We start from the raw sequence: 24,525 nt of genomic DNA, 5'->3' as shown, positions 1-24,525 counted from the left end.
ATATTGAATGTAATCGGGTCATGATAACTGGGCCCTAGGCAACCTACCAATTTCCTGTTCAGTCACTAATCTTTATTCATCATAAAGAGCTGAATATAGATAGCTCACGGTGGGTGCAATACCTTTTGTGATAGACCATTATCTATAGTTGTTTTCTTTTAAAAGAATCTCCTGATATTTTACTACTGACTACCTGACACCTCCAATTTGGAGACAGGCTGAAGCCCCCCCACAACAATTTCTCTTTCTACTTTGTCTGTAATGCATAGAGGAAATACCTCATCCTTCTTTAAGAAGTTGTGCCTAATAAGTAATGTTGCTGGGCCGTATTAGCTTTTTCACAATAGGGCACCACTACAACAGAGCTTTTATAAGCATTTTCCATCTGTAAATGTCCAAGTATTTTTTTCAAATGCTATGAGCTGAACTTGGCATGCATTTTCAAACTCATGCCAACACCGTATTTAACTCTTTCCCTTCCTTTTCGCCTGTTCCCATTTGTCTTTTCATCAATTTTTGTTCTGTAATATATTCACTTGCACTATTTTCTTTTTCCAGTTGTCTTTCCTTCCCTCTCAATTTCATTCACTGTTACTTACCTCCTTCCTGGTGTTGTTCTCCTTTCCTTCATCTTGATGTCTCCCGCCTGGCATACAGTTTAGTTAGCACCTAGGCAGCTGCCGAAGGGATCGGACAGCAGGGATGTAAATTGCTGACTTTAAAAAATAAAACATACTTCATTTCAGAGTGGTGGAACTGACCCATGTTATATCTAAAAGTTTTGCATTAAAATTTGATGTTCAGAAACATTTAAACTGGGCATAATTTTTAAACTAGCCCTGAATAGTGGGAGTCATAAGGTTAAAAAAAAAAAAAAATAGTATCTTTCAAAATAGTATTTTCCAAAAGTTTTCTTGCCCTTCAGTTTAACATGCTCTTCAGCTCTTGTGGATGCTAATGACATAAAAGCACCACACATCAATGTCAGTGTTTGAAAACAGCATGAAATTATTATTCTGAAGCGTTTCTTTGACTGGATGGTCCACTTGGGTTTTCCTTTTTGATACGACAATAGCCTGGTGACTGATCACAAACACACGCTAGTAAAGCAAGAGAATTTAAGGAAAATATCTTCTTGTAACAGAAGGATTGGGCATATTAAGAGAAGATGGAAAAATACAGCACAGTAAGACGGTGAAGAGTTGGGAGGCTGGGGATAGAGAGAGGGGTTATTGTTTTTGTTATTGTTTTTCTCATCCCAAAAGGTTTTTTATCTGTGGGTAGTCCTAATTCTAATTAAACTCCTTTTGTTGTAGTATGAAGAGTTCTTGCAGGTTTGAACTGACAGTTTTGGCTAGGAGATGCTTGAGGGAGCTGAAGACTGGTTCTTCAGCCTCAAGCACCAGACTGATTAAAACCCAAAATAGAAATTAGGTAGGGATTTAAGTAGGGAATGAGACCAGCAATTTAAGCAGGGGAACAAGGTCAAGTGGGAAGCATTCTGGAGAGGTGGGTGGTGTTTTAAGTGCTGTGTGATCAGATTTAAAGTGTCTGGCTAAACTGAAATGTTACAAGAACTGCTAATTTTACCCTTTTAGAAGTTAAAAGCTTTGCCTGCAGAAGTGGTTTTACAGTGGAAAACTTAAGCGCTATGGCTAAAATCTGCAAAACCAAGTGGATTATATTTAGGTGCCTCCTTTCAGTCATTCAAGTTTGAAAAAGTTGGCCTAACAGCATTCCAGGGGCCATGCATTAACACTTGTCCTCACAGCCGCCATGTGAAATCAGCTCCTTGCTCACACATTACAGAACTGCATCAGAGTTTTCAAGACTTCAAGGGTTTCTTTTTTGCCTTTCCTCTCAGACTGTCAACAGTGATAAAGACATTCCAGTGGTATGACAAATAGACCACATTTCTTCCCTGTGTCATAAAGCCCAGACCATAAAGCACAAACTGAACAAGCAGAGAGCAGTGTCTGGGATGGGAGCATGGTGCAGGATAAAAAAAAGAAAAAAAGAAAAAAGAAATCAGCTTTAAGACGGTCACAGATATTCCACTCAAATAGTGGCATATAATGCAACTGAAATTATTGTGTTTTCTGTGCTCGAATTTCACACAACAGTTTACATCCTCCAAGGCTCAGGGGTTCAGTAAATTTACTATTGTTAAAACAATATTACTTGAAAACGGCTGTGTTGTTCTCACTTATTTCAGTTTCAATGGACTCCTTACTCAGAGGCTGGGATTAAAAGTGGCATGAGTATCATTGCAGTGACTACTGCTAAGAGAAGCTGCAATGGCATACAATGGAGAATATCTTCAATTTATATAGGTGAAACCAATATAATCCACTCGTCTTTGTTTGCCTAACTGGAAACACGGAAACAATGTCACCCCATGTTGGATGTTTTAATAATTGCTCTATAATATAAACAAACCTAGAGACATTTAAATGCATATGAATCTATCATCTATTGTGTCAAAAAAGGAAACCACCAATCAAATCCTGCAGTCTGTTTTGAGAGCAGTCTGTTTTCTCCCCAAACACAAAAGTAGAGTTAACACTGTTTTCAGCTCAAAGGAAATAAACAGGAGATCATTTTAAGATACGCAAACAAAGTAACTTTATATCTGTTTATTTTTAAAAAGTCATAATGTTAATAGTCAGAGGTTTTAATGACTAATTTTTAAGAGGTTTGCAAAATATAAAGAAGGATCCATAATCCTAATTAGTTGAAAGCTTGTATAAAGAACCCCAGAACAGGTATTGGCATCTTTCAGTGTGCTTGACACTTTACAGCGATACATATGAAATACATTTCTTGATAAAGGAAAGCAAGTCATTTAATCAGTTTAAAGATTTACAGACAATGAATCTCACCTACAATGTAGTAACATTCCCATCATTAACACACTTGAATGTTTTAACATTTTCACCTAGGGAAAAATAAAGTAATGGGGCAAAGCTGGTTTACCAATTTTCATAATTAAAAAAGCAAACACTAAAACCCATTTAAAACTCTGTCATCAACTTCCTAAAGCAAACGTGTACGAGTTCTCTTTCAAATGAGTTCTCATTAGATGCATTAATATTTGAATGCACAGAGATTTGCATATTTTGGCAAGAAAGAAGTCTGAGCTAGCCAAATTATAACCTTACGTAAAAAGCTTCATTTGTTTACTGTATGAAATACTGTAATTCTCCGGATTCTCACCTATGCACTTACCAAATACACTGTACGTAAAATTGACACACAGCATTTTGGAAAACTGAAGGAAAACTGAAGTTACACCACAAACAGTGTACAACTGGTCAAACTGTTCACGTTACCAATACTGGTTACAAAGTTAAGCCCCAGTCTTTCAACTGACAGCATGTAAGCAGAATGCTGTGCTTGTACGGAGCACCACTGACATTACTGGGATCCATTCAAATGCAGCAGCCCCTGTGTGCTATCAGCTTCAGGACTGAGGGCTAAGGCCTCTTTTCTGCTGGCAAGTCCTTCATGAACCGAACAGAGGTCTTCAAATGTATTTGTTATTCACAAGCATTTGCTGAATCATGTGGAGAGTAATTTTTAGGAACTCGGTTTAGATTGCTCTTGGGTTGCCACTTAAGCTAGTTGTATTGCTTTGGCTTCTGACTGGATTGGGGGGGGGGGGGGGGAGTCTTTTAAAACCAAAAGTATAAATAATGACCTTCTGGTTAAAGCTTTCAGGTGAGTAGTCATGAAAATATCTGAGTCCCAAATTTTTTACAAATGAATTCCTAGCAGCTGTTTGAATACTCATGAACAACAGAAAAACAGACCCAGCCAAATGAAAAGAAGCCACTGTAGAGTTGATTTGTAAATCAGATTTTTCCTTTTTTTGATCAGCTGTACTTCAGTTAACCAGTATGAAAAGCAACCTTGAGACACTGGGGACACTGAAACACATCTGGGCTTTCTGGATCTGTACCAGACAGACATAACACTTTTTTTTCTTAGATGACAGATGTAAGAACCTCCTTCCTGCTAAGTGATCCATGCAGCTGCATAGACATCATCATCAAATGCACGCACACACTTGGTCAAATATTTCAGATGACACAGCTACCTTTTTAATCTATGTAACAGTTTGCATTCAGGTGCTCACAAAAGGTAACATTTAGTAGAATTTTTTTTTTAAAAAAACCACCTTCCCTTTCAAATGAACTGTAAGGACATCTTCACTGGTACGATTGCTCTATTCAGGGTATGTATGCTACACAGAACATGGCAGCGAGCCTCCCAACCCAAGTTAACAGAATTGGGCTCCTGAGCCTGGTGCTACCGTACTAAGACAGCTGTGTGGGCGTGGCGGCTTGGGTGGGAGCTCAGGCCTTGGAGCCCACCCATCTCTCTAGGCTTCAAAACCTAAGCTCTACTCTGAGCTGAAAATTCAAAGTACTGCTTACACTGCTATTTTTAGAGCATAGTGTGAGCCCCACTAGCCCAAGTCTGTCAACCCAGGGTGGGAGGTGGTGTAGTGGGTACTGTATACATGCCCATACAATGCTAAAAAATGGTGCTGCGACATTAGACTGGTTTCAAAGCAATGGTACATCAGCAGACGTACTGATTTTTGGAAGGGGTAAGGAAAAAGGGCTAGACATGATTGCACTCAGTTCAGATACACACCAACAATGCTCTTGTGGCAAGAAGCAGAGTTGAGAATTAAAAGGCACAAGTTGTTTCTTACATGAATTTTACTATTTTAAGGCAAAATGTCAGTGGGCAACACTGTGCTTCACAGGGCTAACCACAAAAAATGCTCAGGTGTTTGAAAACATCCCTCTCATCCTTTCTGAGGATATTTCAACAGGACTAAATTTATTTTCATGCAGTTTTGAAACTCAAGTCCCTGCTGTTTACATTGTGTTTTTTTCAGGCAGATATGCAGGTTCTCTATTCACTTTTGTTCTTTTTTTCTTCACCTTGAGTTTCCTTAGACTATTTTTGCAGAAGAGTTCGCTGAACTGGAGGGGGGGAACAAAAAAAGAAATCAAGCTTAGTATGATTCTCTATCAACATATGAGAATCCAACATGTAGAACAGCGATTCTTTTAAAAAATGTGAACATTCTAATCTTAGTAACATAAATGAGCATTTGATATTTTGGGGTGGGCTGGAGCCTGATCTGTTTATAAGCAGAATCTTGCTTGCAAAAAAGGGATGCCTGCATTTTTTTGCACCCACAAGAAACTTGAAGACATAAATCTTCTTGACATATCTGGCAACCTAATTTACATCCGCAGTCAAGTAGTCAGACATAAAAACTTCTAAGAACTGTTCCTGCAATTCACTGTGGTTGCAAAATAATAAGGGTTCTTTTTGCAGGCACAAATTGTGTGTACAACAATGATGTTCGGTCATGGGAAGTTTTCTTATATATGCAATATGAAGTTATAGTAAACCCAGACTGGACTGTAATATGCTTGCATATGCATCTATGGGAAAATGATCAGATTTTAATGTATACAAAGATTTGGGTTTTGTGTTGTTTTATGTAAACCCTTAAAAAAATCACTAATTTTATAAGAATTGTAGCAAATCATAACCAAGTCCAAGAATCCTAACCAAATGTTAAACTTTTAACCTACTCGATCTATAACTCTCATATAAGAGTCTGTTTAAATAGTTGACTGTTCATGAGAGTGTAGATTTGGAGTAATTATATGCTTACCTGTGTGCTTAATTTAAAACCAGCATCAGAGCAGAACTAGGCCTTTTCTACCTTTTAAAAACTGGGCAAATCTACACTCTCATGAACAGTCAACTATTTAAACATATAGTATAGGGGTGAACAAACTGCAGCTCCTTTACAGTTAAAGTATGGCTCGTGGAGCCACCCCCCTCATTCTCTGCCTACCAGACTAGGGGAGGAGAGGAGCTTGGGACTTCTGTTCAGCGGACAGTTGCACCCTGCAGGGCAGGAACTCCACCACCCTGCCGCAGGGCTGAAGTCCTGAGCTCTGGCAGGCATACCCTGGTTCTCGAACTTCTGAAGATTGTCCTATGTGGCTCAGATGGTCACTAAGTTTGGCCATCCCTGATACTGTACATGCAGAATCCTCTTCAAACTTCAATACCTTGCTGAGCCCTCCCACTAACCCCTTTATTAACCAATCAGAAGGTGAAACTGACAGAAGCCAAATTTGTTTTCTGGCAGTCACCTATACCACTTCAACAATTCTCTAATCCAAATTTATCTAGGGCTTCCTGGAGCCAGGTTTCCTACTCTGGCAATGCCTCATCAATTTCCCTACCCAATCATTTAAAGCAGCCATGTCTGCATTGCACTATGGAGCAATTTGAAAAAAAACTCTCTCCTTACAGTCATGACCAGACCAAAAAAAAAAAAAAAGTTTGCTGTTTTATGCTGCTCTTTTATAAAAGATTCTTTATAGTGCACAAACTATGCTATTCAGTTCAATTTTCCCTGCCCCCAGCTTGCTTTTATGCAACTGCATCAAATACTATTAACCTTTTATTAATGCCAATTCTTGCACAGCTTTATAGGTCTAGTGTCACACTCCCAACACATTCCACTAAACACACCAGCCAGCTACTATTCCATATCATTTTTCAATTCATCAGTTTAAAGTAGCAGGTTGGTGTCCTTTAGGGTCACAATTCTGATTAGAATACTCATCTATATTCCCACTGCTTCCTTACACATTTTAATATTACAGGTATTTCATCCTACCAACATAAAGAAAAAATGCAAAGAAGTCCTATTAAATTGCTTTAGTTCTACATTTTTGCAATCTAATATAAATGTAACTCAGTTACTGAATTTGAAACTCTTTCAGTCCAGAGTTAGTTTCTCTCACAGTTATAAACACTTGGCTACAAGGATGCATAATGCAAGCAATAAGTCTCTGTAGGAGATTAATTTCTATGATACAAGTCCACACAATTTTCCTGCCAAAAATTCTGCTTTTTCCTTCAGATTCTTTTCTTACCTGGTGGCTCTGCATGTGCTCCTTGCTGACTTTCCATATTAACATTCTCTTGATCTCCTGAGACACAAACACAAACATTTTAAGTCATCAGGCATTTGTATTACCTGCATTTCCCTAAGACTGGTTATGGCAAATACAAGAGCTAATGTGAGAGGCTGGGGATGCTCTGTAGCAAAGCAACTTTAAGAAAGTATGGCCTGAAAAACCACTGATGGATGGGTATGGCCTTCTTACACTGACTAGGTAGCAAAGTGATCATCCTCCAGAGAGGCTTCTCTATAGGACGGCCACTGAAATCTTAAAGTGTGTATTTCAGAGCTGCTACCATAGTCTAGACAACTAAAAGAAAGAACAATGCCACCAAGACCAAATGAAGCATTGAGTTGCATCCATATAAACTGTGTTATTGTCCTTGGAAGTTGTTTAAAGGAAAGTTTTGTGCTATGTGACTTTTCATGTAGTGTCCTGGTCTTCAGATCCTTGGTTTAGGAAGATGGTGGGGGAGGAGAGGAGATAGAAACCAATGGTAGGAAGATGAACACCTCAAAAAGGAATGAACTTTCCTGTGTTATTAGAAGCCTAATGTGTGGGAAGCAGATATGTGCTTGGTCTTCATAATTCCCAAAGTGTGGATTAGCCTGGGCCCACTAGTGACATTACAGAGCCATGATAGTGACTCTGCTGTTAATGGTTGCCAGGCAGTTTCCACTGTAAACATTCTGATCCCTTCTCCTCCACCCCACCTGCCACCTCCCCTCCTCCCCAAAAAAGCATTGCTTTAACTCTCTCATGCTCCCTTTTTGGCAAGGAGAGAATTTTTGGAAACATTTGAGGGTCATCAGTCCAGCTTTTTCTGAGTTAAAAAAAAAAAAAAAAAAAAAAAAAAAAATCTAATGTTTTGCCAAAGCCTCTCTCAAACAGCCTAGTCTTTTTTTAAATACATTATTCCTTCATGACAACTGCTAGTCCACTGGGCCATTAAGACTACCTTATGTTTTATATTTATTACTAACTTCCATATAATCTCTCTAATTAAGAGCTACAAGAGATCACAAAGGAGGAAAAACTAGTTAAGATCTTACCGCTTGCTTTGAAACAGAGTTTCTTCTTCTGGTAAGCAATGAAACTAGATACTGCTCCAACAACTGCTACAGCCACAGCACTTATAATTCCAGGTATCACTCCTGGAGAGGCTATAAACAAGACATTTTATTCGCCAGATATAAAATGAGGATGGACTTGGTGTCTGTCTCAGATATACAAACTCCAAATGTTTCCAAACAGCATTAGCATTTGAAGTAATCTCAGCCATTGATTCTGTCTTCTTTTCATGGATTTTGAAAAGTCAAACAGATTTAGAATAGTTAATTTTTCAGTAGTACATACTGTTAAGCAGCATGAGCACATTCCGTCATGGTGACTGGAATGGTATGAAATACCTTCATGCAAAAATTAGCGGGCACTACAAAGTCTGGATCTAAACCTTGTGAAATGTTACGTGCAAGGTTTAAATATTCTACTCTAAGAACTCACAATTTTTGACCCATCAGAAGCGATACATTTAAAAAAAAAAAGTGATAGGAACAAAGCTGTTTGAAATAAAAATACTAGATTTTGTAAAAAATTTTCAGGCTGAAAAGCACCATCAGTGCTTATTAGCACTATTAAAATAGTGATACTGCAGGCAACAAAAGGAATACCTAATGTGGAATTCGTTTGATGTTTAACTTTTTAAACATGTTAAAAGATGATGTCCAGATACAACAGATATATAAAAATCAATGCATTTACCTTCAGCATCTCCTCCGCTCTTGGGATTGGTATTGCCTTCTCCTGTAAGAATATAAATCATTTCATTGCTAGAAGAACCTTTTTAGAAAACAGCCTTATCACAATGAGAATCTTCACTCTTTGTCAATGCATCAGGAAAAGTGACCAGCTACCTGCTGATGCTACATTAGCAAAGTCAATACAATAGAAACAGACTTCTCAAGTTTACATAGTAAAAAAGTTACACAAAATATGTTAAAAGAATATTCAGGTTGCAAAGTCAAGCACTTAAAAGTAGGAAATGCCAGACCTAGGGTTGCCTCTGCAAACTTAATTCAGCCCCTTTGGGTGTATTTATTATGATACAGTCTTTAATTACACGATCACAACATTTTTTCCACAGGATCCTGCATCAAATGCATAGGATGGATGGTGCCCAGGGAATGAGTAGCTATTCAGTATTTTATCTTTTCCTCATAGTCCAGTGAGGGGCCCCCAGGCTTTATCGCACACCACTCAAATTCTGCTTTGAATACAAAATTATTAGATTTCTTCATGGGGTTTTCTACGGCAATTATCACCAAATTATCTGAGTGCTTCACAAACATCAATTTAGTTTCCCAACAGCTCAGAGGTAAGGAAGCATTAGTATCTCCATTTTACAGATGGGAAACTGAGGCACAGAGATTAAGGTTACTTACTAATTGTGAGTGCCACAGGATTAAGAATTATATAGCGCTCAAAACACAGCTCCCAGTGACTGAAGTTGCAGCCCTAAGTGCTCAGCCCTTCTGCAAATGAGGCCTCAGGGTCTCAAACTGAGAATCAAGAAAATGAAGAACAAAATTAGTAGCCATCCGTGAAGTTTGGTTTAAGTGACTTGCCTAGCATGACATAGGAACTCCATGGCAGAAGCAGGGATAGAATCCAGTTCTCCTTTGCTGCATTCAACTGCTTTACCACGACATAGATTGTCCTTTCTGTTATTGCAGTCCCCTGCCTCATTCACTACTCACCTTCCAACTTCTGCAACAAGTGAGGCAGCGGTCCTACAGATAACAGCCTCATTCATTAGGAACTCGGATTCATTCCCAGAGCACCATCCATCCTATGCATAGAATGAGTCAGGGATCCTGTGATTATGCAACTGCAGTCTATCCTAGTGCACAGACAACCTTAGTTCTGGAGTTTCCAAACTTCTGAGTGATTGACTTTGCAATCTTAATAGTCTTTTAACATGGTTGTGTGTATAGTTTCCTAGGCTTTTGAAAAGCAAGATGATACATTAATTCAGTCATGTGACACCATATTGACACCCACACTGGTTCATCAGCAGGGTTGGAACCTTTAGATCCACCACACAGACCTCTGCCACATGAGCTAATGGAGTAACTGGTAGCAGTAATAAGTTGTCATCCTTTCTTTGGATGAGTCATCAGAGGGCAAACAGACATTCTTTGCCGGTGGGTTTCCCAGATAGTTTCTGATAGCAGAGAATGTTGACACTCGGGACTCTCAGGTGCTGGAGAGGTGTGTGCTGTGTTGGGCACAGGCCCTTCTGGCCCATCCCCTCCAATTGGTCTGTCTCAGTCCTGTCTCTTCCCCACTTCTGACTTCTCCTCCCACCCTCAAGTTCCCAGTCTCCAAAGATTGTTGTCCCGAATCTATTCTTTCCCACCCCCAGTCCAGCTCTTGTCCCCTCTGTTCAAGTCAGGTGACTTCCTACTCCTTGCTGCTTGGTGTCAGCAGGGAGAGGATAGGGAGAGAGTCTCCTTGTTCTCAGTTCGGATACCTGCAGCAGTTGGGAGCAGTAATTACAGGGAAAGTCCTGCTCACCCCCTGAAGATCTGGGTCGGTGCACATTCCGTGTGGATGGGATCCTCAAGAAAATGTAACTGCAAACTAAACTCTCTACTAAGCATGTGCAAACAGGTTTTTCGAAGGTTTATAACTTGGCCAAATACCAGTGGTTTTTTTCCCCATGGGAACAGCAAGATGTACATTCCTAGCACCAGGACTACCCCTGTGCCAAATTTCAAGTCTCTGTCCCAAAGCATGGAGGCACTAGAGCTTCTGAACAGAATGGCTGAAAGACTTTTTCCAAAAGCACCCAAGTCCTATTTTCAGAAGGGACTTAAGATTCAGGTTCCTAAATGCCTCACTGAAAGTCAGTAGGATGTAAGCTCCTAAGTCACTAAACATGGTGCTGAGGTGCTTTTGAAACTTTTACCCACTGTGAATACTGTAATAAGTACCTCTATCACATTGTGATAGTTTTAAACCTATTGTTTAGGGCTCCTGAATCAATTCCACCCCCTTGGATGATCAATTTCTCTGAATGAACAAAGTACATAATGGTTAAATTGAAAAATATCAATTTCCATGCCGCAAGGAGACTAGGACAAAGTCTAGCATTCCCAAATCATTTTAACCAGCTTGTGACACACAAGTCTTAGGCAAAAAGTATGTAGCAATGGGCTTCACTGTGAAGTTGTGGACATTATCTTACCCCTTTTTTCTGGTGGAAGGCTACTCCCATCATTTAAGTCTGAATCCTGGAAGTTACCTGTAAGAGTAAACAAAATGGTTATCCTTCCTTTTTAAGTGTTTATACCTGATCTTGACTCTTTCTTTAAAAACTACCATGACATGTTCATCCTTGATTTCTGAACCCCTTTCTAGCTTCTGTAAGCGGATAGGAAACTTGAGCTATCTGAAAAAAACTATTTGAAATATGTGTCGAATACATTTATTGACATATGTGTCGAATACATTTATCCATGACATTACTTCATACATGACAAAAGCCAAGATTTAAGACAGACTATCAAGAACAAACTTAGTGCAATACCATAATTACTCTCCTCCTATGGTTTGTCTTTCACCAACAAAGGTATATTTAAAATTCAGCTATATTATCAGAATTTCAAAATTCAAAAAACTTTAGGATTTTATTTGTGATTTCGATGAGCAGATTCCATATGCTACAGGTTAACACAAAGCTAGTTTCAAACTGTGTCCATGAGATACTAAAAACAACTTTTTAGCCAAATTAGCAAGTTTGCTTGGAACAGCACTAATAGGACATTGCAGCTCCCACTGACTTGAATGAGATCTGTGGGAGCTCATCTTGTCAAGGTGGGGAGAGGATAAATCAGATCACTGATTTAGGGTCCTTGCTTTAGGCACTCAAATGCAAATGACCCATGTTCACCTTTTCTTTTAAGAACAATTGAAAGAAAGTTAACTGACTATTCTATTACAGTCAATCATTTGAAGACTGATGCATGATTTGCAAAAATTCAAGCATGAAGCTATTTTTTCTTAGTGCTCAGCTAGCTGATCTTTCATCAAGTCTAAGTTTATCGAGTTCATTATTTGCAGAGTCAGTAGTAAATGCCTTGATGTACCAAATCATTTAAAAATGGTTAAAAAAGTCAATAGAATGGTCTGAATACGATGTCTAACAAATGCTATTTTAACATTTAAAAAATTCTTACCACCAGTGTTGTCCGGGCTTCCAGGATGAGGTGGTGGTCCTGCAGGCTGAGGTTTTCTGGGGTCATCTATTGACAAATATTGGTGTGTGGGAGGGGAAAAATTAAGACTGCAAGTGAGAAGAGTGCAGAAGCAAGCTGAATTAATCTAGCCCCAAAAGGCTGCTATCCTGACCTTTCCCATGTTTCTCTGTCTCTCCCCTCCCACTCCAAAAAAACCCTCCATAATTTATGTTTACTAATATTATGGCAGCTGGCTTCATCCATTGTGTTCAAGATAGTAAATAAGAATCCCTTGAGAACCCCTCCATTTTCATCTATCATATTTAATTTTAATTTTAGGACCCATAGTTTAGGGCCTGCTCCTGCTCCCACCGAAGTCAATAGCAAAACTCCCACTGAATAGAATGGGGAGCAGGCATGGGCACAAACGTGGAATTTTTAAAACTAGCTGACTAGCATCAAGTATGCATCAACTTTAAGACCATGGGACTAAAATTATTTCAGACTCACAGCTTTGTAGATCTTAGAGTCTCAAAAAAAACCCAAGAAACAGTCCATGTGAAAAAGAAAATTAGATCATTTTGAGTTCATTCAAGTTATGAAAATTTAAAATTGGCAAGACCCCAAGACAACCTACCTCATCTCATTGCATTTTATTTACGTGAGCGCGCGCGCGCGCACACACACGGAAGGGTGTGCTTCACATACAATATACACACACAGTTGATTCTACAAACATGCATTTAACCAGTATTAAAGGCCACTAGCTCACCTGTTCTGATTGGCAATTTTATAAAAATGAAGAATAATTTTTTTCATTTACAAGAAATAGTAAAAGAAAAAAGTAAATGAAAAAATATGGTGATTTATTTTTTCCACACCAATGCACCAAAATGTCATGAAATTTAACAGTAAAGTTGAGCATTTTGATGTAGTCATAATTAAAGGTTTAGCTATACAAATATATCCAGTGTCCTAGAAAACCATCATGAGAAACTTTTCACATAAACAGCTTGCATCCTAATCAAGGCAAACAAAGGTTCTGCATCCAGCCAATAATTTTAAAGATTGCAAAGTTTGCATATGATTGACTAAGATCCTCCTTACGGCGGCATTACTGGCCTTTTATAACACCATGGCACTTCCAGGACTAAATAAACTAAAGCAGTAAATGTTACTGTTCTAGAATTTTGTGTCCTTTGTTGGTTCCAGCAGACAAGCTTCCCCCTTCCCGCTTCAAAACAGTTGCCAATAATGCTGAAGCACAATGATGCTAGTGTGATATTGGCTTTTATAGGTGCTGTACAGAAATTCAAAGAGTTAACAGACGCTACTTGCCAAACTATGTTGCACTTCACCAGTGTGAGTGTGGCAAGTCTATTGCCCTTTGCTAAGAGTTTACTCATGTGACCTAGCTAAAATATATTAAAGACACTGCAAAGAGATTATCATCCCAGAGAAAAAGGAAGAGCTTCCTTTCTGACAACACACTCCCATTTCCTGGCATAAAGAGCATCTTTTTTTTCCAGGGAGTGATTAAAAGGGTAACATTTTCAAAATTAACACCACTTCTAGGAATGGTATATTAGTCAATTAGTGCCATCGAGTGATAATGAGATCATGAAACATCCCTAAACTCAACTAATCAAATGCCATTTAGAAAAACAAAAAATCCCAAAGCCACGAGGCCTCTAACTCAACAGCAAAAACTCATGGATCCCCAGGACCAAATGCTACAATATCAATTTCTGTGACTGACACTAATCACCCTTTAATCAACTCCTTATTGATAGTCTTCTTCCAGCAGTCCTACAAGCTCTAACTCATGTCAGTATTATGCCATCATCACTCTGATTTTAAAAAGCCATTAAGTTATCCCTTGAATATCTTTTAGACCTGGTCTTGCAATGAGCTCTGCCCAGGAAGCCCCCTGGGCCCATGAAGAAGCCATCTAAGTACACTAATTCTAAAGGCTTCTGTATACAAAATATACAGGTTAACATTCCCTAGTTCTCAATAAAACTGTTGATGAGCTACTATTAGTTCTATTTGTGGTAAGCATGTGATTCCTCTGAGGGTCTTAAATTTGACTCTAGGTATCCCCCCAGCAATTTGATTTATGCAATGAAACTTCAATTAGCTGAACTCCTGCTGACAAAGATTCTTGGTTATTTCAAGACTGTTTATAGGGCAACTTGCAGGGACAAAGCCACATAATATTTTGTTTGTACAAAACTTTAAGCACAAAAAGGACCATAAGATTTTCTTCTATGGATCTTATAAAAAAAAAATCTGAAGATTCCCCGCTCTAGTTCATACCTCTAAACCCACCAGGCCTAAATGTATGACAAATATCCAAAATTAGGGACCGTAAAAACTAATTAATGATGCTGTGTGAATCTCTTCTTTAATGTCAAGAACTCTACCATCTCTTGTTTCATAATTCTTCATTTCTGATGTAAGTCATTTTCAACAATAAAAGTGACAGGACTTAAAATTTGTGCAAGACATATGTAGCTTTGGGATTAAAAAGAAGGATGTCACTCTAAATGAGGAACTGGTGAGAAGTATGCTCCAGCAGCCTCCATTTATCTGAAATACAGATTAGCCAAATTAAAGTTACATTTAGATAGTGTTGAACAGTATTAAAAAAATATATATACATGTAGAGTTCAGACTGATTTCCACAATATCTTTAGAGAAGCATGGCATTTAACACCACCACCTTCACAGGTATCTTCTCTGTCAAGATTATGGTCTAAAAACAGCAGAGTATAGTTTAAAGAGTAACATTTTGGAAATGAAACTGGTTTTAACCACAATGTGACAGACTTTTTTTTTTTTTTTTTAAATCAAGATTGAAGGTGTTGGGCCAGTGCAGTTGTGCTACATGAAAGTCATTAGAGTATTATGGATCAGTTAAAGATGAGAATTTCACTTGGACATCATAAAAGCCATGGAAAGGTACCAAAATTTTCCTGCAATCTTTGCTTCACATAGTTATGAATTTAAACAATTCATCTACCAAGTCAATGGAGGAAGATACAGATAAGAGCAGTAACTGATTTGCCAAGCCCAATTAAAGGATTACTTTCTTTATAGAGGGATTCATAGCTCCAGATGCCTCTAAGTTTAAAAGTCCATATCCTCACATCATTGTTTAATAATCGGAAATATAACACACTTAATGCCCAGATTCTAGTCTCGGATTTAGGAGAAATAAAAACTCTCCCTAATCTCTTAACAGACCAGCAATTTAGAATTAGAACTTAAAAATGGCCATACTGAGTCAGACCAATGGTCCATCTAGCCCAGCATGCCGTCTTTTGACAATGGCAGCTGCCAGATGCTTCACAGGGAATCAACAGAACACGGTAATTACTGAGTGATCCATCCCATTGTCCAGTCCAAGCTTCCAGCAGACAGAGGCTTTAGGGGACACCCAGACCAGGGGGGTTGCATCCCTGACCATCTTGGCTAATAGCCATTGATAAGGATAAGATTTTATCATGGTTATTTTTAGTAAAAAAGTCAGATAGGTCATGGGCAATACACAAAAATTCACAGAAACCCATGACCTGCCTATGACTTACAAAAAATAACAGCAGCTCAGAGCCTAATTCATGGGTTGCAAGCAAGTTTAAGGGCTGTGACCACCCTGCTCGTCCCATTTTGCTAGCTAGCACAAAACCCCAATGAGGCTGCATGTAGATTTGTTTTTAAAAGAGGGTTTTTAAAAGAGGGAGGTTTTTGGGGTTTTTTAAATTCACTGACAAATCTAAATGCATATTGTGAAATTTATTAGTTTCAGAATCATGGACTAGTCATGACCATATCATCTAGCCCTGAGCAGGGACAGCACATTGTTCCAGTGCCCCCAAAAAAGCAAAAGAGGGAGATTGTGACTCAGGCCTGGTCTACACTACAAACTTAAGTCGATGGAAGCTGCCTTATGTTGCGCTAACAATGTATGCGTCTACACTACCAGGTCCCTTCTGCCGACCTAACTCACCTGTAATGTTGACTTAATTACTCTACCTCCATGAGAGGTGTAGCGCTTAAATCAATGTTGATGTGTTGATAGAGAGGCAGTATAGATGAAGCATTGTGTAAGTCAACTGAATTGGCCTTCAGGAGGTGTCCCACAATGCTCTGCTGTGACCACTCTGGAAATTGTTTTCAACTCCGCTGCACAGCAGCCAGGTACACAGGAAACGGCCCCTCCCCCGTTAAAGCCCCAGGAAATTTTGAATTCACGCTTCCTGTTTGATCAGTTTGGAGAGCTCACCAGCTGATCTTGGTGATTCAATGCCACAAACGTGCTCCAGCTTGGAGTACACAGGAGGTGGTGGATCTTACCAGTCTGTGGGGAGAAGAATCTGTGCGGGCACAGCTCCTATCCAGCAGAAGGAACGTAGACATCTATGAAAAGATCACGCGGGGCATGGTGGAGAAGGGCTACATCAGGGACACACAGCAGTGCTGCGTGAAAAATCAAAGAACTTTGGCATCTTCCAGGAGTCTGAGTCCCAGGCCTCCTCAAGCAACAATGAGGATGAGATTCTGGATGAGAAAGGGAGACAGGCAAGCAAGGGATCCATTCTCCCTGAGAGCCAAGAGCTGTTTTTATCCTGGAACAGACCCGTCAGTCGCAGGACAGCATGGTGGTCGACCATGATGTCAGGAAAGGCACTTCTGGTGAGTAAGCAATTCCAGTCAAACTGTAGTGGTTATATGCTCTTATATTTTATGTGTAATATGAAGAAAAAAGTGAGGTGCATTGCGTATCTGCGTCCCCAGTGGCCACTCCGACTAAGCAGAGGGTGCCCCCTGGAAAAGATTGTTTATGTGCACAGGAATGGCTTGGGAATCCTCCATTGAGATCCTCAAGAAACTTTCCTGGAGGTTCTCTGCAATCTTTGCAGAAGGTTTCTGGAGAGGGCTGCCTTATTTCTTCCACCATGGGAGGACACTTTCCCCCACCACTCCAATATTAACTCTGCTGGCATCATTGCGATACATAGCATAACAGCATAAGGACCAGGTCTGTACCCAGACGCTTGCAGCATCTGCTCCACTGCCATCTCTATTACGCTCAGGAGACTAATATCACATAGGGGAGTTGGTGGAAATCTTCATTATAAGTGCTCATCCGGCAAACAATACAGCACGATTCCTCCACCTGTGATGATCTTCAGGTCCCTCAACCACGGTTTCCCCCAACAGACTGGTGGCTTGGTTGGCAGGGATCGCAATTGACATCAGAATCTGCAAGTCCAAGGCGAATTTTCCCCAGGGCAGAATTTTCCCCAGAGGCCCTGGGGTTTTTTGCCATCCTCTGCAGCATGGGGCATGGGTCACTTGCTGGTGGATTCTCTGTACCTTGAAATCTTTAAATCATTATTTGAGGACTTCAGTAACTCAGTCACAGGTTAGGGGGATCTATTACAAGAGTGGGTGGGTGAGGTTCTGTGGCCTGAATTGTGCAGGAGGTCACACTAAATGATTATAAGATCAGAAGGGACCATTATGGTCTATGAGACTACTATCAGCAAAGTTAAGGGAAAAAGGGGTGGGCTTCCTGTGTTCTCTTACGGCTGCAAACGCCACACTCCCCCCCTGGGGCCGCCTTGGATAAAGACCACAATTTGGTAGGCTTAACACTGCTCCCTGGTCTCAAAGCATCATCCATGTTGCTGGGGGAAGGAGAGGCATTGTCCACCTGTCCACCCGATGCGGGTTTCCCACAAGCTGCAGCACATGTCCCATTATACTTGTGCTAAGCCATACTCACCATGGCTGGACCAGGAAACTGGTTGATTGAATAGCTAGGGATTCTGATTATGTTCTGGTTTGCACTTGAGTGTAACAAGGGGACTGCTTTTTAAATAGCAACCTTGCCCTAGACCCAGGGTATGCACTGACAATGGTTGCCTTGTGCTTTGCTTGCCTTACAGTAGAAATCTTGGCCTTCAGTGCATTCTCCAGGACGGCAGAAAGGCTTTTGCAGAGTAGGAGGAGGAAAAATAGAATGTGTGATGACACATTCAATGAGATAAAGGACGCCTCTGGGACAGCTGACACGGAGCTAAGAGCCTGGAGGATTTCATGGTCTGAAAAACGACATGGAGAGTAGGAGACCAACCCAGAAGCATAAGTGTGCCACGCAGGATGAGATGCTGCAGATAATGAAGGACCAATCAGACCTGTTGATGCATCTGGTTGAGCTTCAAGAAAAGCTGCTTGAAGCTAGACTCCCTCTACAGCTCCTGCAGAATGGCCTATCTGCAGAATCACCCTATTTCCAATCTCCCTCCCGCAAACATTCCAGGAGGGGGAGGTGGGGCAAAGGTGCAGTATCCCTTCCACTCAACACCGGGGGAGAGTACTAAGAATAAAAGGCAGCCATTCAATGACCTTTGATGGGCAAGACTTCTATGCTTTCACAGACAAACTGCATTTGTTTTTCCCCTCTCAATCACACCGTTTGCCCAAGGTTAAATTATTTTCCTGTTCTTTCAGATTCTTTGTGTTTGTGCAATAAAAGTCATCAGTGAAATACTCTTTATTTATGCCAATCATGGAGATTGGGGGGGGGAAGGGAGGTAGAGGGAAACTGATGCAATGGAGGGGAAGGTATGAGCAGACACAACGCAGATAAGTGTCGCACATTACTGTGACTCACTACTGAAATGGGTTTTTCAAAGCCTCCCAGAGATGCAGTTACTCACTGCGCTCTTCTTATTGCCCTGGTATTTGGCTGCTGAAAATTAACTGCCCGCCTATCTGCCCATACTTGCAGAAACTTCTCTCCCTTTGCCTCACAGATCTTATGGAGCACACAGCAGACAGTAATAACAATGGGGATATTGCTTTCACTGAGGTCTAACCTAGTAAGACTGCGCCAGCAATCCTTTAAACATCCAAAGGCACATTCCACCATCATTCTGCACTTGCTCAGCCTCTTGTTGAACTGCTCCTTATTGCTGTCCAGGACGCCGGTGTACGGCTTCATGTGTCATGGGAGAAAGGGGCAGTTTGGGTCTCCACGATCACGATTGGCATTTCAACATGAATGGTTATTTCACAATCTGGAAAGAAAGTCCCTGATTGCAGCTTTCTGAATAGACCTGTGGTTCTAAAGATGTGCACGTCACGCACCTTTCCTGACCATCCCATGTTTATGTTGGTGAAATGCTCCCTGTGATCCACCACCACTTGCAACACCATTGAAAAGTATCCCTTTCGGTTTATGTACTCTTTGGCAAGGTGGTCTGGTGCCAAGATAGAGATATGTGAGCCATCTATCGCCCCAGTGCAGTTAGGGAACCCCATAGCAGCAAAACCATCCACTATGTCCTGCACTTTGCCTAGAGTTATTCCTTTCTTAGCAGAAGTCGATAAATGGCTCTGCATATTTGGATCACAACAGCTAGCACGGTGGATTTACCAACTCTGAATTGATTGCCCACAGACCGGTAGCAATCTGGCACTGCAAGCTTCCACGGAGTGATCACTCCTTGCTTCTCCACTTGTCAGAGCAGGTCTCATTTTAGTGTTGTGGAAAGCTCTGCAGAAAGTTCCTGGAAAGTGGCATTCCACATCTGAAAATTCTGCAGCCACTGTTCATCATCCCATAACTACATAACGATGAAATCCCACCATTCAGTGCTTGTTTCCCAGGACCAGAAATGGTGCTCCACCATTTTTAGCTGCTGTGAGACTGCCAGCAGCAACTGGGAATTGTTTCGTTTTATACCTTGCAGCAGGGCTGCTTGACTGACATCATGTTCTGCGTGGCATCTCCTGTCTCAGCTATGGAAATACTGCAGGAAAAGGCGCAAGGTGCTTGTAATGCTCACAACAAGAGTGCACAGCTGAGGGGGTCCATGCTTCTTGGACTATGGCATTCACGTGGCTAAGCCAGGCTTTCGAAAAAAGCGTGAAAAAGTATAGGTTGTTTATCATGGTAGGGATGCATCATGGGAGGCTGATGCTGATGGGAGGCATGTTCCCATTTCACCCTGCGACAACATTTTGGTCCCATGAGGCTTTCCAAGCCCTTCCCCAAACCCCCCTGAGGCTAGTTGCACTGTGGGATAGCTACCCACAGCACATTGTTGTGCAATGATGCAAGCACAGCTAGTGAGGATGCACTCCACTGACCAATTTAACTACTGCGGCAGCTGGATGTCAACCTAAATTTAGTCAATTTAACTTTGTAGTGTAGACATGCCCTTAAGTCTCAGTGTCCCTCCTGGTTTCTCCCTCTAATCCAGGGAGGCCATAATTGCACTGCCTCTCTGTTTGCTGCAGCGTATGTCCCCAGCACAGCTATGTTACCAAGCATATTGAGAGGGTGGAGCCTAGCTTTTGCCCCTTTCACCTACCAGTGTGAGGAGGAGAAATAGCCATCCTGTGTAGCCTGCTTCCCTTACTATCTGCGACGCAGGTAGCCAGCAAAAGGGTGTGAGGGAGTTCTTACGCTCTTCTTCCACCATACTAGTGTACTAGAAAGTAAGAGCCGGAGGCCTAGCATAACAGGCCAGGTACGAGGCCTGAGCTGAAGTAATGGTCAAGTCTGCTATAAAGCAAAGTTAGCAGAAGCCATGCTGTGAATGCTGTGCAGGCTCATGGTAACTAGGAAGAACAGAGCTAGTATAACAAACACACATTCCAAAGAAGTGCTAAGTACAAGCACATTCCAGAAAAGTACCAGGACATCTTAATACCCCAAGGATAACAAGGGCTTACTGACCTTTCCAAATGACACTAACGGCTAGAAATGTCTTGTTAATATGAAGAAGAGACATTTTGACCGAACCATTCAGTACAAGGTAATGGGTGGTATCATACCGTGTCAAAGTGTGGTACCTTGCCACGTCAGGGGGCGGCAACTACACACGTCAGAGGGGCAATACGCAACTTGTTTGTATTAATGTATAAAAGAAGGTCTCAGAGGAACCATCTTTGTCAGGCCAAGTGGGGAACGGAAAGTCCTGTCATTTACTGAGCCAGTACCATTGTCAAGGGCACTGAATATTAAGTGTACTTGTAGCACATATAAGGGGCTTTCTGCTGTGCTTTTTTGACAGTAAACCTCGCTGGGTGCCTATATTGCTGAAAGGTTCTGTGGTCTTGTCGAATCAGTCGATCATGGGGTAGTGTCCTGGTTACCTGCACAGAGCTGGGACAGCATACACAAGGGGAGCACACACGCACAGCCAACAACTGACAACAGCTAGCTAAGCTGAACGTTAACCCTTAGATGTAGTAAATTACTATTTCAATGTGGTGGCTCAGCAGATGTCAGAGACAAATGTGTTCCAAGGAGACTGAGATAGGTATGACATCACCAAAAGATTTGCCAGCCCATATCTCAGTTTTGTGGTGACACTGCCTAAAGAAGTCATTTATTATTATTACTAGTAAAGACAGCTTGGTTCTATTACCTGATCCTCCACTTGTCCACAAAGAGACATGAGATGTGCATTTTTTTATTTTTTTTTTTGGAAAAATAAAGAGGGATATTTATCTCAGATACACAGCAATGTGTAATCATGATTATCAGTAACTACACATCTAAAAACATAACAAAGCATTTACCAGAAGATGCATTATGTGCCACCTTAATCACTACTCACCCAACCGTGGCTTTTTGGTAGCTGAATCAGGGCTCTTTGTAGGTTCTGTTATATCAAGGATTTTGAAGTTAATACAAATTGAAACGTTTGTGATGAATACATTGCACAAAGGTACTTAGAGAACATGTTTAAACAGATTTCTTTTAAAATAAGTGAAAATGTTAGACCAATAATTTTTCAAGTCTTCTACAGTTCTATGATTTTCCCTTAAACACCAAAGTATTACCACCAGACAGGTTGCTCCACTTCTATGTGGTCCAGGTTCTGGTACTCTCTTAGTCATACAGAATAGCACCTTATACTTTAAATTGTGCCAGGTAAGTTAATGCAGCTACTCATGGAGGAAGCTGTTACCCATGTTCAGTATGGATATCAGAATCTGGCCTTGAGTGTTTAAGTTGTGTTTATCATTAATGTTAAAACTACATAAAGAAAAATCTCACAAGAAATGATTTTTGCAAGAACATACTACTTACCGAAGTCGTCAAGTGCATCTCCTAGGTTGAAGTCGTCTTGACCTATCAAAACAAAAAAAGCCAAGAATTAGCAACAGAATTAGGAAAGACTTTTCTCACTCTGCAATGCACCATTCTGATCCTAGTCAATGTTGCCCCACATGAAGCCAGAACAGAAGGAGTTTGTCAGTACTGTGGGCAGGAAGGAGAAGCAGCTCCCCCCAAAAAACAGCCCTTTAGAAGAGAAGGGATATGGGACTGTCTGCAGAGATGGCCCTTATAACAATCTCAGTAGGGTCGGACAACCTCCCATGGAATACAATGCTTTCCTCACCAGTGACTCACTGCTGCTGAACTGGGGTCTTCAGCACTTTCCCTGCAGGTCCCCAGACAACGATAAGCTTAGCAGGAGCCTTGCTCTGCTCAACAGGAATGAATACAACTGGTCCAGCTGTGCAGAGAAAGATTCTCTACCCAGGGGTCTCAGAGCATGAAGGAGGGCTGAAATATGCATGATCATGTAAAGAATTTATAGTATAATTTCTTCATAAACTGAAATAATTATCTTCTTGGGTTCAGTTCCATTGTAATCTGTTATCTTTCTTCCTCCCATACACAAGATATCCAGTCCAAGGGTTATACGTTTTCAATGCATGGTCCCTCTTTAAAAATTGAATTGACGTGCCTAACAGGAGTTTACATACAAGTATTAACACCACGGACACCGCCTCCAGCTGGCATAATCATTTGGGGAAGGAGGAACGGAACATTTTCCCACCACATCACGACAAACACTACATCTACTACTCTGTTCAGCTGCTTCAGGCCACTTGTATCATGTTGACTCACGTTTTTGTGGTACAAACTGATTTCACATCATGAATGCTGTGATGGCAAATTTCAGTGGTTAGTGACTAAAACGAATCAGACAGACTCAACATGGACAAAAGTCTTCCCCGAGTAAAACACAAGAGCTGTGGGAGGCACGCACAGCTCTCTAATCCCAGATACTCAGTCACCCAGACCTTCACTGCAGCAAACACAAGGCAGAAAAAAAAGAAGAGTAACAAAAACCCATTTCAGCAACTCAAGAAGTGGAACTACGAAAGGAATACTTCATGACCCTAGGAGTCCACTGGGCTTTTACACCTCGTGATTATCAGGCAGCCAGAACCAGACAGCTAGCTTGGTTCAGAGAAGTGTTTAGCAGTCAATGTATATGCATACAAAACACAAACATTTCTGTCTGACCTGAGCCTTTTCAAGTTTAACCATCCAAGGGGTCCTTAAAGGAAAACTCTGAACTTTACTCACTGCCCTTAAAGAAGGCCAGGAAAGGAGACTGAATTTGTACTATATCTGTAACAAAACAAAATAAAAAAATGTAACTAAGAAAATAAGGTTTTTAATAAATCTTAATATTTGATTCTAGTACTTGGGTTTCTGCAACTTAGAAAATGCCAGTCTAAGATACAGAAGAATTGAAATTCACAAGTCCTCAGTGACCACTGTGCTACTCTAGCACACCCAAACAGAACATGAATCATGAGTTCTTAAGATCATTCTGAAAATAGAACTGGTTTTATGTTTGGCTGATCGATCACAATAAATGAGGTTTTGGCTGGGAAGGGGTAGGGCTTGAAAGGAAAGAGCCTAACAGATTTTTGTTCATAGTGCTTTGCCTACTGACCTGTCCTGAACATAAATACAAATAGGGAAAAACCCAATAGTGAGATACCAGGGGCCAAGTTACTAACCTGAAAGCAAAGAAGAGCAACATTAAACAAGGAATTGGGCTCAAAGGACAGTTCTTTTTCCCAGATCACTGCAGTTTGGATGTTCACTACATTTTTAAGAGAAGACTATGGGCTACATCTACACTACAAAGCGAGGGATGTGATTCCCAGCTTGCACAGGTATACTTGCATTAGCTCTTATCAAGCTAGCGTGCTAAAAATAATAGTGTAGTCATAACAGGGCAAGCAGCGGCATGGACTAACTGCCCTGAATACAGCGCCCCCTGGGTGCATACTTGGGGCAGCTAGCTTGTGCTGCCACTCCCTGCTGCCTGTACTACTGCAGCTACGCTACTATTTTTAGCATGTTAGCTCAATGAGAGCTAGCACCAGTATGTCTATGCAAGCAGGAAATCACACCCCTAGTGCAT

General features: G+C 40.9%; 1 protein-coding gene across 1 annotated transcript in view; it reads right to left on the bottom strand.

The window, feature by feature from the left end:
• Positions 1 to 2,621: 2,621 nt before the first annotated feature.
• The window catches only part of CD99 (CD99 molecule (Xg blood group)), a 44,200-nt gene continuing 22,296 nt past the window's right edge, over positions 2,622 to 24,525 (bottom strand). The window contains exons 2-9 of the mRNA XM_067545727.1: positions 22,380 to 22,421; positions 21,904 to 21,948; positions 12,260 to 12,325; positions 11,269 to 11,325; positions 8,781 to 8,822; positions 8,072 to 8,182; positions 6,990 to 7,046; positions 2,622 to 5,000 (exon numbers count right to left, since the gene is read on the bottom strand). Of these exons, the coding sequence (XP_067401828.1) occupies positions 4,975 to 5,000; positions 6,990 to 7,046; positions 8,072 to 8,182; positions 8,781 to 8,822; positions 11,269 to 11,325; positions 12,260 to 12,325; positions 21,904 to 21,948; positions 22,380 to 22,421 (446 nt within the window). The 3' untranslated portion in view covers positions 2,622 to 4,974. The remainder of the gene's footprint in view (positions 5,001 to 6,989; positions 7,047 to 8,071; positions 8,183 to 8,780; positions 8,823 to 11,268; positions 11,326 to 12,259; positions 12,326 to 21,903; positions 21,949 to 22,379; positions 22,422 to 24,525) is intronic.

This window comes from Emydura macquarii, unplaced genomic scaffold (genome assembly GCF_026122565.2).
Source record: "Emydura macquarii macquarii isolate MOO-44397 ecotype Brisbane River unplaced genomic scaffold, CSIRO-AGI_Emac_v2 contig_1070, whole genome shotgun sequence".
Taxonomy (NCBI): Eukaryota; Metazoa; Chordata; order Testudines; family Chelidae; genus Emydura; species Emydura macquarii.
This window is presented reverse-complemented; position numbering and strand designations above follow the sequence as displayed.